This window comes from Mesoplodon bidens (assembly GCF_964165515.1).
Source record: "Mesoplodon bidens genome assembly, chromosome: 13".
Taxonomy (NCBI): domain Eukaryota; kingdom Metazoa; phylum Chordata; class Mammalia; order Artiodactyla; family Ziphiidae; genus Mesoplodon; species Mesoplodon bidens.
Genome location: NC_138169.1, coordinates 3639502 through 3653558, shown reverse-complemented (window position 1 = coordinate 3653558; position 14057 = coordinate 3639502). Strand labels below are relative to the sequence as shown.

Genomic DNA, 14057 nt, shown 5'->3' with positions numbered 1-14057 from the left:
TACTGTAGAGCACAGGGAACTTTGCTCAATATCTTGTAATAAACTGTAATGGGAAAGAATCTGAAAAAGAATATATAGATATATATTTCTGAATCACTTTGCTGAACAGCAGAAGCTAGCTCAACATCGTAAATCAACTACACTTCAATGAAAAAAAAAAAACAACTGCCAGCAGGATTTGCTGAAGGACCGGATGCGGGAGAGAGAGAGAACGGGAAGTCCAGGATATGCCATGATGCTGCTCTGAGCCACTCGAAGGATGGATGTGCCATGTACTGATGTGAAGGGGCTTCTGGAATAAGTGGGCGGCGGCGTGTCATGCAACGTGCCACGGGGCTCCATCGTCTTCTCCCATCTCTGCCTTCTCTCCGAGCAACTAAGGACAGGCATGTGCCTCTAACTTGTGGTCCTAACATCTGAAACGGGACCCGGCACTTAGCGGCGATTCAAAGCTGCGTTTGTCCACGGCCCCCTCGTGGGTGGAAACGTGCCCTGGGGCTCTCATGGGGGCAGAGAGGGCCTGCAGTCCCTGCGCAGAGCAGGCAGGAAGGCTAGTGGGCTTTGTCTAGTGTCGGGACCACAAGGATGGGAGTCCCCCCCACCCCCGGACCGCATCCCTCACCAGCCTGGGACGTTTGTTGGCATCTCACAGCATCAGAAGAGGTGCCGGGATGCCTCTGTCTCCACAGTGGGTGGTGGCAGCATGACAAACCCCTCTCCCCTGCCGACTGGCATCGTGCTACAAGCTGCCTGGAAGAGCAAACTCAGTCCCCCGCCTGGCGCATCCCCCCGAGGGCCTTTGTTTTAGATCACTTCTGCGTTCAGTTTAAAAGGAGAAAGAAGCCAGAGGAAAGGAAAGAGTCTTCGGCGCTTACAGGAGGCCCGGCGGGAGCTGGTCACCTCATCCCTAAGTCAAGGAGAATTCTGCAGGTTGGCCAGGGGAGCGGAGAACGGTGGTGAATCAAAGCTGGGGGTACTGGTGTACTTTATACCCACACTGACTTTCCACCAACGCTTTGTGCACTCAAATCACCTCAGAGCGTGGCTGCATACGTGTTCATCTAGCTTCCCTCCGCTTCCCAGCCGGACGGTCGGGGGACCGGAGCCTCGGTTAGGATGGTGGTCCCTCATCCCTTCGCAACCTCCCCAGGAGGTGGGGAAGAGGCCACAAGCACTGGGAAACGCGGAAGGTCAGAGCATCACAGACCAAGACTGCTCCCCAGACCAGTTCCCATGATATTCTATTCCTGGGCAGGGAATGGAAGTGGCAGGCTAACCAGAGCGGGATCGGGGGGGATCCCGGAGGGCCCCGTGGTCCCAGCAGCTCAACGAACACGGATGCCGACACGACAGCGGATTTCTGCAGGGGCCTGGGAGGTGTCGACTTGCCTTAATGACGGCTTCATCGGAAGATCGGCACTCCACAGACTTGAGATCGGTCACGGCGCCGTCCTCCTCCACGGAGACCACCTTCACCGGCACGGCCACCGTCTTCCCAGTGAGAATGGCTGTGTTCAGGATCTCCGCCTCCTGGAAAACCAAACACATCCGACGGTCACACCCCTGCACGTCCGCGCGCAGACCGCCTTCCCCAGCCTCCCTACAAAGAGCTCCACCCTCACTCGGGCTCAGACCTGGCACAGGGCACCGGCCGAGGGGTCACGGCGGCCAGGAGACAGCGTTCCGCCATCACCCAGACTCACGCAGGGAGAGTATCATGGAGAAGGCGTATCATATGTGGGGGTGAAGGAGCAAATGCATCACTAACATTATGCTTGACAAACCTCACCATGTGCCTGGAACTGCCCTAAGCACTTTGTAAATATGGACCTACGAATTCTCGCAGCATCACAACGCGCATTCGTATTCGCTCCATTTTGTGGATGGCACAGAGAGGTTTTGTCACTTGCCCAAGGTCACACTGCTAGGAACTAGTGAAGGTAGGATTTGAACCCAGGATGTTCAGCTCCTGAGTCCATGTGTTCGCCATTCCAATTGGTATAAATCTACACAAAATGATTCCAATGTAAGCAGTCAACTGTTGACCAGAGGAGCAAGGTGCCTAGATTAGTAATGAAGCAGGGGGCAGGCAGAGGCTGTGAGAGACCCTCACTCTGTAGGCTGTTGCTCAGGCTTCTTTCACGTCCTGTCAATTTTCACATCCTGGCCTCTGTGCTTGTCTGGAATGCTATGATGGCCCCAGTGACACTCCCAGAGCCCCATCAATGTGACACACGCACGCACAACACACACACGCACCCCCCCCAAGCACGCATTTTCCCTACTAAACACTCCCTCCAGAGCTCAGCTCAACACACGTGTCCTGTGGGACACCCCCCGCTTGCCCCTGTTATTTGCTTGCAGAGGCCGAGGACATGACAGCCCCTCAGAGCCCAGGAAAGAAAGGCAGGGCCTCTCCTTCAGGCACCCGACACAGCTGCCGTTTTACTGTTACTTATAGTCGTTCAATCCTTTCATCCCTCTTCTAGATGGTAAGCTCTGCGGGCTGCATTTGCTTTCTGTTCACCAGAACCTCACCCAGAGCCCGTGGAAGGCATGGAGAAGGGCCCAACAGGGAAGGAACTGGAATCCACATCAGCACGAGCATCTCCTTGCTGTGTATCTCAGTCCTCTGTGCATGAGTACCTTCTTTTTTTAATTTTAATTTTTATTGAAGTATAGTTGATTTACAATGTTGTGTTGGTTTCAGGTGTACAGCAAAGTGATTCAGTTACATATATACATATATTTATTCTTTTTCAGATTCTTTCCTATTATCGGTTATTACAAGATATTAGAGTTCCCTGTGCTATACAGTAGGTCCCTGTTTATCTCTTTTATATATAGTCGTGTATATCTGTTAATCTGAAACTCCTAATTTATCCCTCCCGCACCTTCCCTTTTGGTAACCATAATTTGTTTTCTATGTCTGTGATTCTATTTCTGTTTTGGAAAGAAATTCATTTGTATCATTTTTTTAGATTCCACATATAAGTGAGATCATATGATTATCTGTCTGCATGAGTCCCTTCTTCTTGGCACTGGGTACACACGTGACTTTTCCCAGACACTGAGCAATAATCCTTACTCTGCACTTCTCTCCCCAGTGAGCCCATGCCTTCTTTGGCTACTCTTATACTGTTGTGGATTGTGAACTGGCACAGTCCTGGGAGATCATATGAGCCCATTTCTCAGATGGAGAACATTGAGCCCTAGGAATCTCATTCTTCTCTGCAGAGATTGTCACTTCTAATCACATGAAAATCAAAGTCCCTGGGCTTCCCTGGTGGTGCAGTGGTTGAGAGTCCACCTGCCGATGCAGGGGACGTGGGTTCGTGCCCCGGTCCGGGAAGATCCCACATGCCGCGCAGCAGCTGGGCCCGTGGGCCATGGCTGCTGAGCCTGCGCGTCTGGAGCCTGTGTTCCGCAACGGAAGAGGCCGCAACAGTGAGAGGCCTGCGTACCGCAAAAAAAAAAAAAAAAAAAAAGTCTATGTGTAACCCAAAATCTCTATATAACAAGACTTCCAAGTTCTAGCCCATGGCATTCTCAGTTCAACCGCCGTTCATCACATGTCCATCGTGTTCTAAGAGGTTCTGTGTCAGCATGCACACCGAGTTTCTTCTGTCAGTCTGAACTTGACTGACCTAGCCTTGGTACAGCAACAAGAAAACATCTGGACAGGCATTAGGAGCTGTTTAGGGAGACTTTTGCATCTCTTAGAGACAAGCTTGCAGAGATTCTGGTTAATTTGGTTTTCATGTGAAATCACAAATGCCTGTTCAGCCGCACGCCAGAAGAAGGCATAAAAGTTTCTCATCTTAAAATTACATAACTGTTTTCCTTATGTCAACTTTCCATTTATTATATAAGATCTTACTTTTCCTTTATAGGACTTGGTTCATTTTATACTTAGCTCATTTGGTTTAGCCTTTGGAAATGATAATATATATATACACATGTATGTATATAAATATATATTTTGTTCCTTTATTTTAATTCTAAAAGACAAGACTACAGTTTGTAATGTTCCTGAATTTCAAAGACCATGCCTCAAACTGTCTGAATATGCATAGGCCTCCAAATACCCCATTGCTTATGCACCTTTTTTTTCCCTCCCCTGTGGGTTCCCAGCCAGATTTTGTTTTATTTTGGGTACAAACATAGTAAAAGAATAAAGGAGCCCAGTCAGAATGCGGTGCTACTTTCTGTTGCTTCTGGGAAGGAAAAAGGCCGGGCGTATTTTTCTACTCTAAAGGGTAGAGATCAAAAGGAACTATTCTTACTTTGGGAAGAAGTGGAAAAAAGCATTTTAACTCTCGGGCCCAAACTGGCCCACTTCGCAGGGAAAAACAGACTAGAGGAGCAGCATTAGGACACCAGTATCAAAGAAAACAATTTTTCACATCAGTGGTGGAAAAGTAAAGAGCATGTCTGCTCCAACTCATAAGGCCTTTAATGCATTTGCAGTCAGGTCAGCATCACGAGAATCGACCCTGCGGTAACCAATGAGCAGCTGTGAGCCCGCACATCTGGGGTGTTTTCTTATCCTCTAAACAGAAAGCATCACTCTGCCTGCAGGATCTCGTTGGGGATTAGGGACTGAGATTTCAGGCTTGGTATTCCCCTGCCTTCTCTGTGCAATTCTTTGACATCAAGAACCTTCTCTTAACTCTGCTCAATATTCGGTAATAACCTAAATGGGAAAAGAATTTGAAAATGAATAGGATATATATATATATATATATGTATGTATATACATATATGTTTACAGAGTATCTGTATAACTGAATCACTTTGCTGTACACCTGAAACTAACACAACATTGTCAATCAACTATACTTAAATATAAAATAAAAATTAAAAAAAAGAAACCTAGATCAAATCCACCCAATAATCCATGGACTTCATGGTTATAAAAAGCAATATATTCCCTACCGCTTTTATTTTTTAAGTTGTTGCTGTGTTTTGTTTGAATTAGTTAAGTCTGTTTCTTTCACTTGCATTAATAAAGTTTTGAGTAGTGCAAAAAATACAATAAAAAATAAATAAGGTGAAAAAAAAAGGAACCTTCTCTTTTGCATCACTGGCTTTCTCCAGGACGTGAATGGTGTATGGATGGCTCACAAAAGTCTCTAGACAAGAGGGTGGTGGTGAAAGTGCCCGCTGAGCCCTGGCTTGGGCTGAGACGTCATCCCATAAAACCCTGGAACTCAGCTGCCTTATTGCCATGAGTTCACCTTATCAGAGCCCCTGCGCCTAGGAAACAAAGGCAGCATCTCTTGAGAAAGCTCTGTCTCTGTTCTTACTGATAGTTCCACGCTCGCCTTCTGCCACATGGACATCCTGTTCTTGCCAGTAAGTCCTTCCTGGGAATCTGACAACACAGCTGCAGAACTTCAGGGTCACCAGAGGATAGGAGGGAGTATGGGTTGGGGAAGAGGAGCTGACTGTGGCACCAGAAAAAGGGACAACCTCATGAGTGAGGTCACACATCCTTTTCTTGGAATCTAACTCATTATCATCTATTGTAAGGAAACAATAACCGTCCTCATTTTGCTGGAGAGATGATGACCCGCATCTCGTTTTGGAAAGCCCCTAGAATAGATGCTGGGATGAGGACTCAAGGGCCACTTGTTTGGGAGGTTCAGGAAACTTCAGGAAGGGAGTGGGGAAGGGATACAGGGAGGAAGAGGCAGCCAGTGAGGGTGTGTGTCCTGCCAGCGACCACAGTGGAGGCTGGAGCTTAGTCCTGCAGGGGTTGATCTCTTTTACAAAATATACCGTGCATTTTATATATTTCAATATGTTGAAATGGATTATGATATATTTCCCTGCGGGGAAGTTATCTGAAATCACCCCTAAAAATAATTCCACGGAGGGGCAAGGGAGCTGGGGTATTTATACATTCGTCCAGCCTGCTGTGTGTGCAGGCAGACAGGCTTCGACAGTCCCAAGGAAAGCTCCTGGCAGACGGTAACACTGGGAATTGGTCTGGAAGGGTGTAAGGGAAATGCATACAGCATCGACAGTCTGCTGTGACTTAAGTGTGAAGTAATTTGTCATATGGAGGTCTAACGGATTGGAACCAACATTAGAGTGTTTGTTTGTTTTTTAAAATTTTCCTCCTGCTTCTAGGATTCCAATTTTCTCTTTGTGTATGAGCACAGTCATTTGTTCATATGCACTCTTGAAAATTAATTTTAAAACAGAGGAGAAGATAATGGGTACAGGAAAACATTACATGAGATGGGGAACAGTCTAAAACACGTCAAAAACAGAAACAGACTCACAGACATAGAAAACAAACTTATGGTTACCAAAGGGGAAAACAGGACAGAAGGATAAGTTAGGAGTTTGGGATTAACAGAGACACACGACTATATATAAAACAGAGAACCAACAAAGACCTACTGTATAGCACAGGGAACTATATGCGATATCTTGTAGTAACCTATAAGGGAAAGAATCTAAAAAGGAATATATATGTATGACTGAATCACTTTGCTGTACACCGGAAACTAACACAACATTGTAAACCAACTATATTTCAATAAAATTAAAAAAATATATATCAAGGGGGCTTCCCTGGTGGCGCAGTGGTTGAGAGTCCGCCTGCTGATGCAGGGGACACGGGTTCGTGCCTGGGTCCGGGAAGATCCCACATGCCGCGGAGCGGCTGGGCCCGTGAGCCATGGCCGCTGAGCCTGCGCGTCTGGAGCCTGTGCTCCGCAACGGGAGAGGCCACTGCAGTGAGAAGCCCACGTAACCACCCCCCCGGAAAAAAAAACACATCAAGAGATGGATCTGTGTGTTAGAGACAGTTTGTAACTCACCCAGTGTGCATTATGCCTTCCTGCCTACTTACCAAAATGCCAATTTCGTTTGAGGCTGTAAAATGCCCAGCTAAAATTATTACATTTCTTTGGCTGCACTTAAGCTGTGACACAGTTCTGGTCTGTGACATATAAAGGGCAGTCACTGGGTGAAGCTTCCATGGAAGTTAAAAAAAAACCAGATTCTGAAGGTGGTTTCGTGCCTACCCTTTCTTCCTTCCCACTGTGCACAGATGATGCCAGAGTTGGCGCTGTCTCTTGTACCCCCAAAGTTGGAGTTTGCTGTTAAGAGCCACACGGTTCAGTGTAGTACAGTTGGTTAACAGTGAGGAAGCTGATATGGGACCATTGGGTTCAAATCCCACCCTTGACACGATTCACTGGGTGACCCTGGGCAACTTAACTCCATTACAAAAATTGTTTTTTATTAAATATAATTTCTTTTTGGCTTAGTTCCCGAAATCCATGCTCCCTGCACTGGAAGTGCAGAGTCTTAACCATTGGAATGCCAGGGAATCCAAATTACTTAACTCTTTTTTTTTTTTTTTTTTTTTTTGTGGTACGTGGGCCTCTCACTGTTGTGGCCTCTCCCGTTGCGGAGCACAGGCTCTGGACGCACAGGCTCAGTGGCCACGGCTCACGGGCCCAGCCGCTCTGCGGCATGTGGGATCTTCCTGGACCAGGGCACGAACCTGTGTCCCCTGCATCGGCAGGCGGACTCTCAACCACTGCGCCACCAGGGAAGCCCCAACTTACCTAACTCTTGGTACCTAAAATTTCTCAACTATAAAATGAGGATAACAGTACCCACCCTTGCGTTTGCCCTAGGTTGAGGTGAGTTTATAATTGCAGAGTGTTTACAACACTGCCTGGTGCCTAGGAAGTTCTAAGTGTTCGATAAAGACAGTAAGTCCCTTACATACGAATCTTCAAGTTGCGAACCTTCAAAGATGCAAACGTGCATTCCATCAACGTCCGGGGTGAGTGCAATTGCAGCTCGCCGTCGTCCCCTGTTGCTGACGATCCTTCAGCTCTACCATCTCCCTCCTCCTCTCCCTCCTCCAGTCAGTAACTCTTCCTGCCTGTTCACTTGATGCCAGCCCCTGGATGCCAGCTGTTGTACTGGTACTACTGTACATTTCAAGGGACTGTATAGTAAGATTAAAAATGTTTTCTTTATTTTTTGTGTTTGTTTCTTATGTATTATTTGTGTGAAAAGTATTATAAACCTACTACAGTATAGTATTATATAGCTCATTGTGTTAGCTGGGTACCTAGGCTAACTTGGTTGGACTTCAGAAGAAATTGGACCTACTCACCCGCTCTCAGAATGGACCTCAGAATGGATTTACTGGACCCAAAGGTGCATGATGACTGCAAAGGAGTAGTGTCCCCCAGAATTCCTGTCTGCTTGGAACCTCAGAATATGACCTGATTTGAACATAGAGTCATTGCACATATAATTAGTTAAAATGAGGTCATGTTGGGTTTGAGTGGGCCCTAATCCAATGACTGGTGCTCCCCATAGGAAGAGAAAACAAAGTCAGAAGCACAGGGAAGATGGTCCTGTGAAGATGGAGGTGGAGATGGGAGGGATGCAGCCACCAGCTGAGGAGCATCAAAGATGCTGGCCTCACCAGAAGCTGGAAGAGGCAGGAAGTGTCCTTCCCAAGAGCTGCCAGAGGGAGCATGTCCTGTTGACAGCTGGATGCTTGATCTGGAGATTCCTGAACTGTGAGAGAATAAATTTCTGATTTTTTTTTAAATTGAAACATAGTTGATTTACAATGTTGTGTGAATTTCTACTGTATAGCAAAGTGATTCCTTTATGCATATACATATATTCCTTTTCATCTTCTTTTCCGTTATGGTTTATCACAGGATATTGAATATAGTTCCCTGTACTATACAGTAAGACTTGTTGTTTATCCATCCTATATAGAATATCTTACATCTGCTAACCCCAGACCCCCAGCCGGTCCCTGCCCCCACCCCCTTGGCAACCACCAGTCTGTTCTCTATGTCTGTGAGTCCGTTTCTGTTTCGTACATAAGTTCATTTGTATCATATTTTAGATTCCCCCTATAAGTGATATCATATGATATTTGTCTTTGTCTGACTTATTTCACTTAGTATGATCATCTCTAGTCCATCCATGTTGCTTCACATGTCATTATTTCATTCTTTTTTATGGCTGGGTAGTATTCCATTGTGTATATGTACCACATCTTCCTTATCCATTCATCTGTTGGTGGACATTTAGGTTGTTTCCATGTACATTTCTGTAGTTTTAAGCCGCCGCATTTGTAGTACTTTGTTAGGGCAGCCCCAGGAAACTAGTACAATGACTGAGTCCCGAGGAGAAGCAGCCTGGATGCTGGATGCCCCGCAGCACTAAGCTGGGACTGCTTCCTCTGAACACAGCTGGAGAGAAGACTAAAATCCTGCTTACTTCATCCTTCTGTGTTTGTGTGTCCTGTTACTCACAGATAATCACAATCCCATCTGACACATCCTGGAAGGAAGAAATCCTCATCAGTTTTCACAGGTCTTAGGCTGAAATAAGCAAGTTAAATTGTCTATTGTCCCTTAATGAGAAGAAAACAATGTCTGGACCTTCAACATTACTGTGGCTTTTGGAGATCATTTTAATATGAGGTTTTGAAACGATCCCACGTTTGTTAAACTGGACAAACACGGCTGGAATAAATAAATGCGGTGTCGGCCGCATCCACTGCTTCCTCTCTGAACGAAAGCATCATAGATGAAGCTGTGGGCACCCCACTGGAGGAGCACAGAGAAGGACAAACATCCCATTAAACAAACAGAACGGAGTACAAATGGAAGCACCGCCTTCGGCTACGATGTGCGAAGCTCGGTTCCATGTCTGCATCTGGGAACGTTGGAGGCTTATCTGATCAAAGCGGAATGCATGCTAACACATATATATGGAATTTAAGGGAAAAAATGTCATGAAGAACCTAAGGGTAAGACAGGACTAAAGACACAGAGCTACTAGAGAATGGACTTGAGGACACGGGGAGGGGGAAGGGTAAGCTGTGACAAAGCGAGAGAGTGGCATGGACATATATACACTACCAAACGTAAAATAGATAGCTAGTGGGAAGCAGCTGCATAGCACAGGGAGATCTGCTCAGTGCTTTGTGACCACCTAGAGGGGTGGGATAGGGAGGGTGGGAGGGAGGGAGACGCAAGAGGGAGGAGATATGGAGATACATGTATATGTATAACTGATTCACTTTGTTATAAAGCAGAAACTAACACACCATTGTTAAGCAATTATACTCCAATAAAGCTGTAGAAAAAAAAAAAAAGCGGCATGCAGCCCTATCCCTTTACCTCCAAGCAGGGCGTTTCACATCTTTTAACTCAGCGAGAGAGAAATTTGAAAGATGGGCATTATGAGGAGTTGGCAATAAAGTTAACTGGCACACTCAGCTTGCTTTTACTTAGATTTACACAAAGATAGCATTTCCTCTGGGCACATATAAGGCCAGAAGAAGAGGGTGTAAGCTCTCCAACAAACAAGATTTGAGTGAAATATCAAAGTAAATTTCCTTATAATATTTTTAAAGGAAAATAAAGAGTTCCTGGGATGGACAGCTTTCGTTTTCACCTGCTCCGAGTCCTTCGGTGTAATAGGACTTCAGTTTTCCTTTGGGGAAACCATCCCTTCTTTTTAGGACTGAAAATCACCATAACCCTCTGCCCCTGGCCACAGGAGTCGGCAGACCTCTCTGAAGCTATGACAGTCAGGTCCTCCTACCCTGGATTTGAACTTCATTCAAGGAGAGTGAGGCAACGGCCAAGGATGTTTCTATTTCGTTCGTCCCATTGGCGGCACCTGGAAACGTCTGTCATTTGTCTTCTTACCTGTATTTCCACTAAGGTCCTGGTTCCTGCCTTTTTAACTATTTTATATACTCTCTGAGAGAGCCTGGATTCATTTGATAAATTCCTTTTTAGAGGGTAGAACTTACGTTAAGTTTTCTCACCACACACACTAGTAATAATAATAGTAATAATAATAGGGGAGGGAGGAAACTTTGGGAGGTGATGGGTATGTCCATGGTCTTGGTAGTGGTGCTGTTTTCACAGGTACAGTAAGTCCCCTACATACGAACGAGTTCCATTCTGAGAGGGCGTTCGTAAGCCCACTTTGTTCTTAAGTCCAACAAAGTTAGCCTAGGTACCCACCTAACACAATTGGCTACATAGTACTGTACTGTAATAGGTTTATAATACTTTTCATGCAACTAATACCTAAAAAGCAACAACACAAAAAATAAAGAAAACATTTTTAATCTTACAGTGCAGTCCCTTGAAAAGTACAGTAGTGACATACAAGAAGAGCTGGCACACAGGGGCTGGCATCGAGTGAACAGGCAGGGAGAGTTACTGACTGGAGGAGGGAGAGGAGGAGGGAGATGGTAGAGCTGAAGGATCGTCAGCAACAGGGGACGGAGGGCGAGCTGCAATTGCACTCACGCCTGACGTTGATGGCTCAGGTGCTGGTTCCTTGCTGGATTCAAGTCTATCTACCTTCTTGAAAAAAAACGACCGAGTGATGTCTGGGTAGTAGCTCTTTTTTTCTCATCGTAGATGACACGGTAGCACTGGATTGCATTCTGAATGGCTGCTGCAGCCTTCGTGTACCGTTCTAGGTTCGGGTCCTGTGCCTCAAAATCTAACAGTGCCTTCTCAAATAAGGAAAATCCCCTGCCACTTCCTGCATCGTGAATCTCTTCGGTTCTTCAGTTACTTCTTCTTCCTCTTGTTTCTCACAAAAGCACAACCACTTGTAGAGGATGCACACACATGACAATGTACGCCAGACACGTGAACTAACTTATTTGATTGGACATGTGGATGGATGTTCACATCTTTGAAAGTTAGCAACTTGAAGGTTCATATGTAGAGGACTTACTGTATATACGTATCCCCAAACTCATCGAGTTGTATACTTTAAATACATACAGCTTTTTACATGTCAGTCATACCTCAAACGTGGTTAAAACAAACAAACAAACAAAAACAGAATCATTTTCTTTTGCTTACAAAGAATCCTACTTGATAAATTCAACCAGGAGACTTTAGATGAAAGCACATTGTTTTATAGGGTTTCCTTCTAATTCGTATTGAGAGGCAGACTTTTTATTTCTTTAATGATTATCAATTTGTTAGCCAATCTGCAAACTGGATACTGCATTAGTTTGAGTTTTCCCCCAAAGCAGAGCCTGAGACAAGGCTCTGGATTGAGTTAATTTATTTGCAGTGGGTGGGAGTGAGGGGTGAGGCATGGGAGGCAGAGAAGGAGGGAAAGCCAACAGTAGGCTGTGCACAGGCTGGAAGCACGCGTCCCCTAGGGGTGTAACCTCCACACCCGGGCACAGGTTCCCAGGATGTAAGGAAAGCCCTGGACCCACCTGTGGGAAGTTGACTGAATGACTCAAGCTGGGACCAGGTCAGGGAACTGCCCAGAGGAGGGCTGAGGGCATGTGACAGGGCACCAGCGACAGCAGCTCCAGAAATGGCCCCAGGTGTTAGAAAGTTGCTCCCATGTCGGGTAAGAAATTTCCCCGGATAAACTCTGAGACAAGTATTTTACTTAATTTTTTAAAAAAGAAACACACCTGGACATTCCCGTTTGCATGGAAATATGTGGGCAGAAATCACACTAATTTAAACAGCAGGTTTCAGAACTCATGCTTCTTTACTTGCCTGCTTATCATCCTTGGAGAGACTAAAATAACTTATCACTGAATAAGACCATATCAAATGCTCCACTGAAGCAAAGACACAAACATGGTGGCATTCCTACGGGTCATCAGGAGATGAAGAATTCACACACCCTGAATCAAAGATCTGCACTGAGAGCACTGGCAGCATCTGGGGAGCTGACCTTGTGCCTTCAGGAGTACAGTTGAGACCTGCCTGCAACCTGCAACATTCTTATTCTTTTCCTGATACTTCTGCAACTTCCTGTATTGCTAATAGATTTGTTGTTTTAAAAAAAAATAGGTACTCGGGCTTCCCTGGTGGCACAGAGGTTAAGAATCCGCCTGCCAATGCAGGGGATACGGGTTCGGGCCCTGGTCCGGGAAGATGCCACATGCCGCAGAGCAACTAAGCCCGTGTGCCACAACTACTGATCCTGTGCTGTAGAGCCTGCGAGCCACAACTACTGAAGCCCGTGAGCCTAGAGCCTGTGCTCTGCAACAAGAGAAGCCACTGCAATGAGAAGCCCGTGCACCACAATGAAGAGTAGCCCCCGCTCGCCACAACTAGAGAAAGCCCGCGCGCAGCAACGAAGACCCAACACAGCCATAAATAAACAAATAAAAATTAAAAAATAAATAAAAATAAAAAATAGGTACTCGATTTCTTACCATATTTATCCATTCTTCAAAATATCTTGGAACTAATGTGCAGTTTTGAGAAACACTTGTCAGTCAAGGATCTTAGTTGCAGACAACAGAATCCACTGTAGCTCATTTCAGCTGAAAGGGATTTGTCGAGTGTGGGCAGAGCCCTGCACTGTTGATGGACTTGAAGGAACAGTCTCCAGCCCACCTCCCAAGATCAAGGCCTGGAGCCACAGAGTGTGCCCACCATGGACTTGCCACTTCTACCATGATTAGGAAGCTGACAAATCAGGCAGATTGCTTTAGAATCTCATTACCTCTCCCCAAATCTCAAGCAGCCAAATGGATGCCCACATACTTCCTTGCCCCAGCGTTGGAAACAAAGCATCACAGGTGCCTCCAACTGGCAGAAACTAAATCGCAAGCCTAAACCCTCACAGACACTTTGCTCTCTCTCAGGAGAGGCTGCATAAAGTAGGCTTTTGGAATTTACCTAGAGAAGATGAGATTTATACTGTGGGGAGCTCTAAGGATGCCAAGAGGGTACCTCTGGGGCAGCTATAAATGATAGTTTTCCACTACATATACCAACACTACATGTGCTGGTATTTTCCTGATGTTAAAACACAAGAAGGCATATTCTGTTGTCTGTTAATTCCCTTAAATTAACATTTTATCATATTGGCATTATTCACCCTCTGATTTTCATGCCAACCCCAATGACACAACCAATAATATCTTATGATTCCTTGTGCACAGCAGACTGCATTCTAGGACTTCAAATGTCAAAGGGATATAAGAAGCGAGAATTTAGGTTTCATACTAAAATAAGTAC

At 45.7% G+C, this 14057-nt stretch overlaps 1 protein-coding gene across 1 annotated transcript in view; it reads right to left on the bottom strand.

Annotated features, from left to right (window-relative positions):
- TMEM132D (transmembrane protein 132D) overlaps positions 1 to 14057 on the bottom strand; it is a gene marked incomplete at both ends in the record, with an annotated part of 626392 nt that overhangs the window by 81988 nt on the left and 530347 nt on the right. The window contains one exon of the mRNA XM_081251621.1: positions 1390 to 1530. Within this exon, the coding sequence (XP_081107747.1) occupies positions 1390 to 1530 (141 nt within the window). The remainder of the gene's footprint in view (positions 1 to 1389; positions 1531 to 14057) is intronic.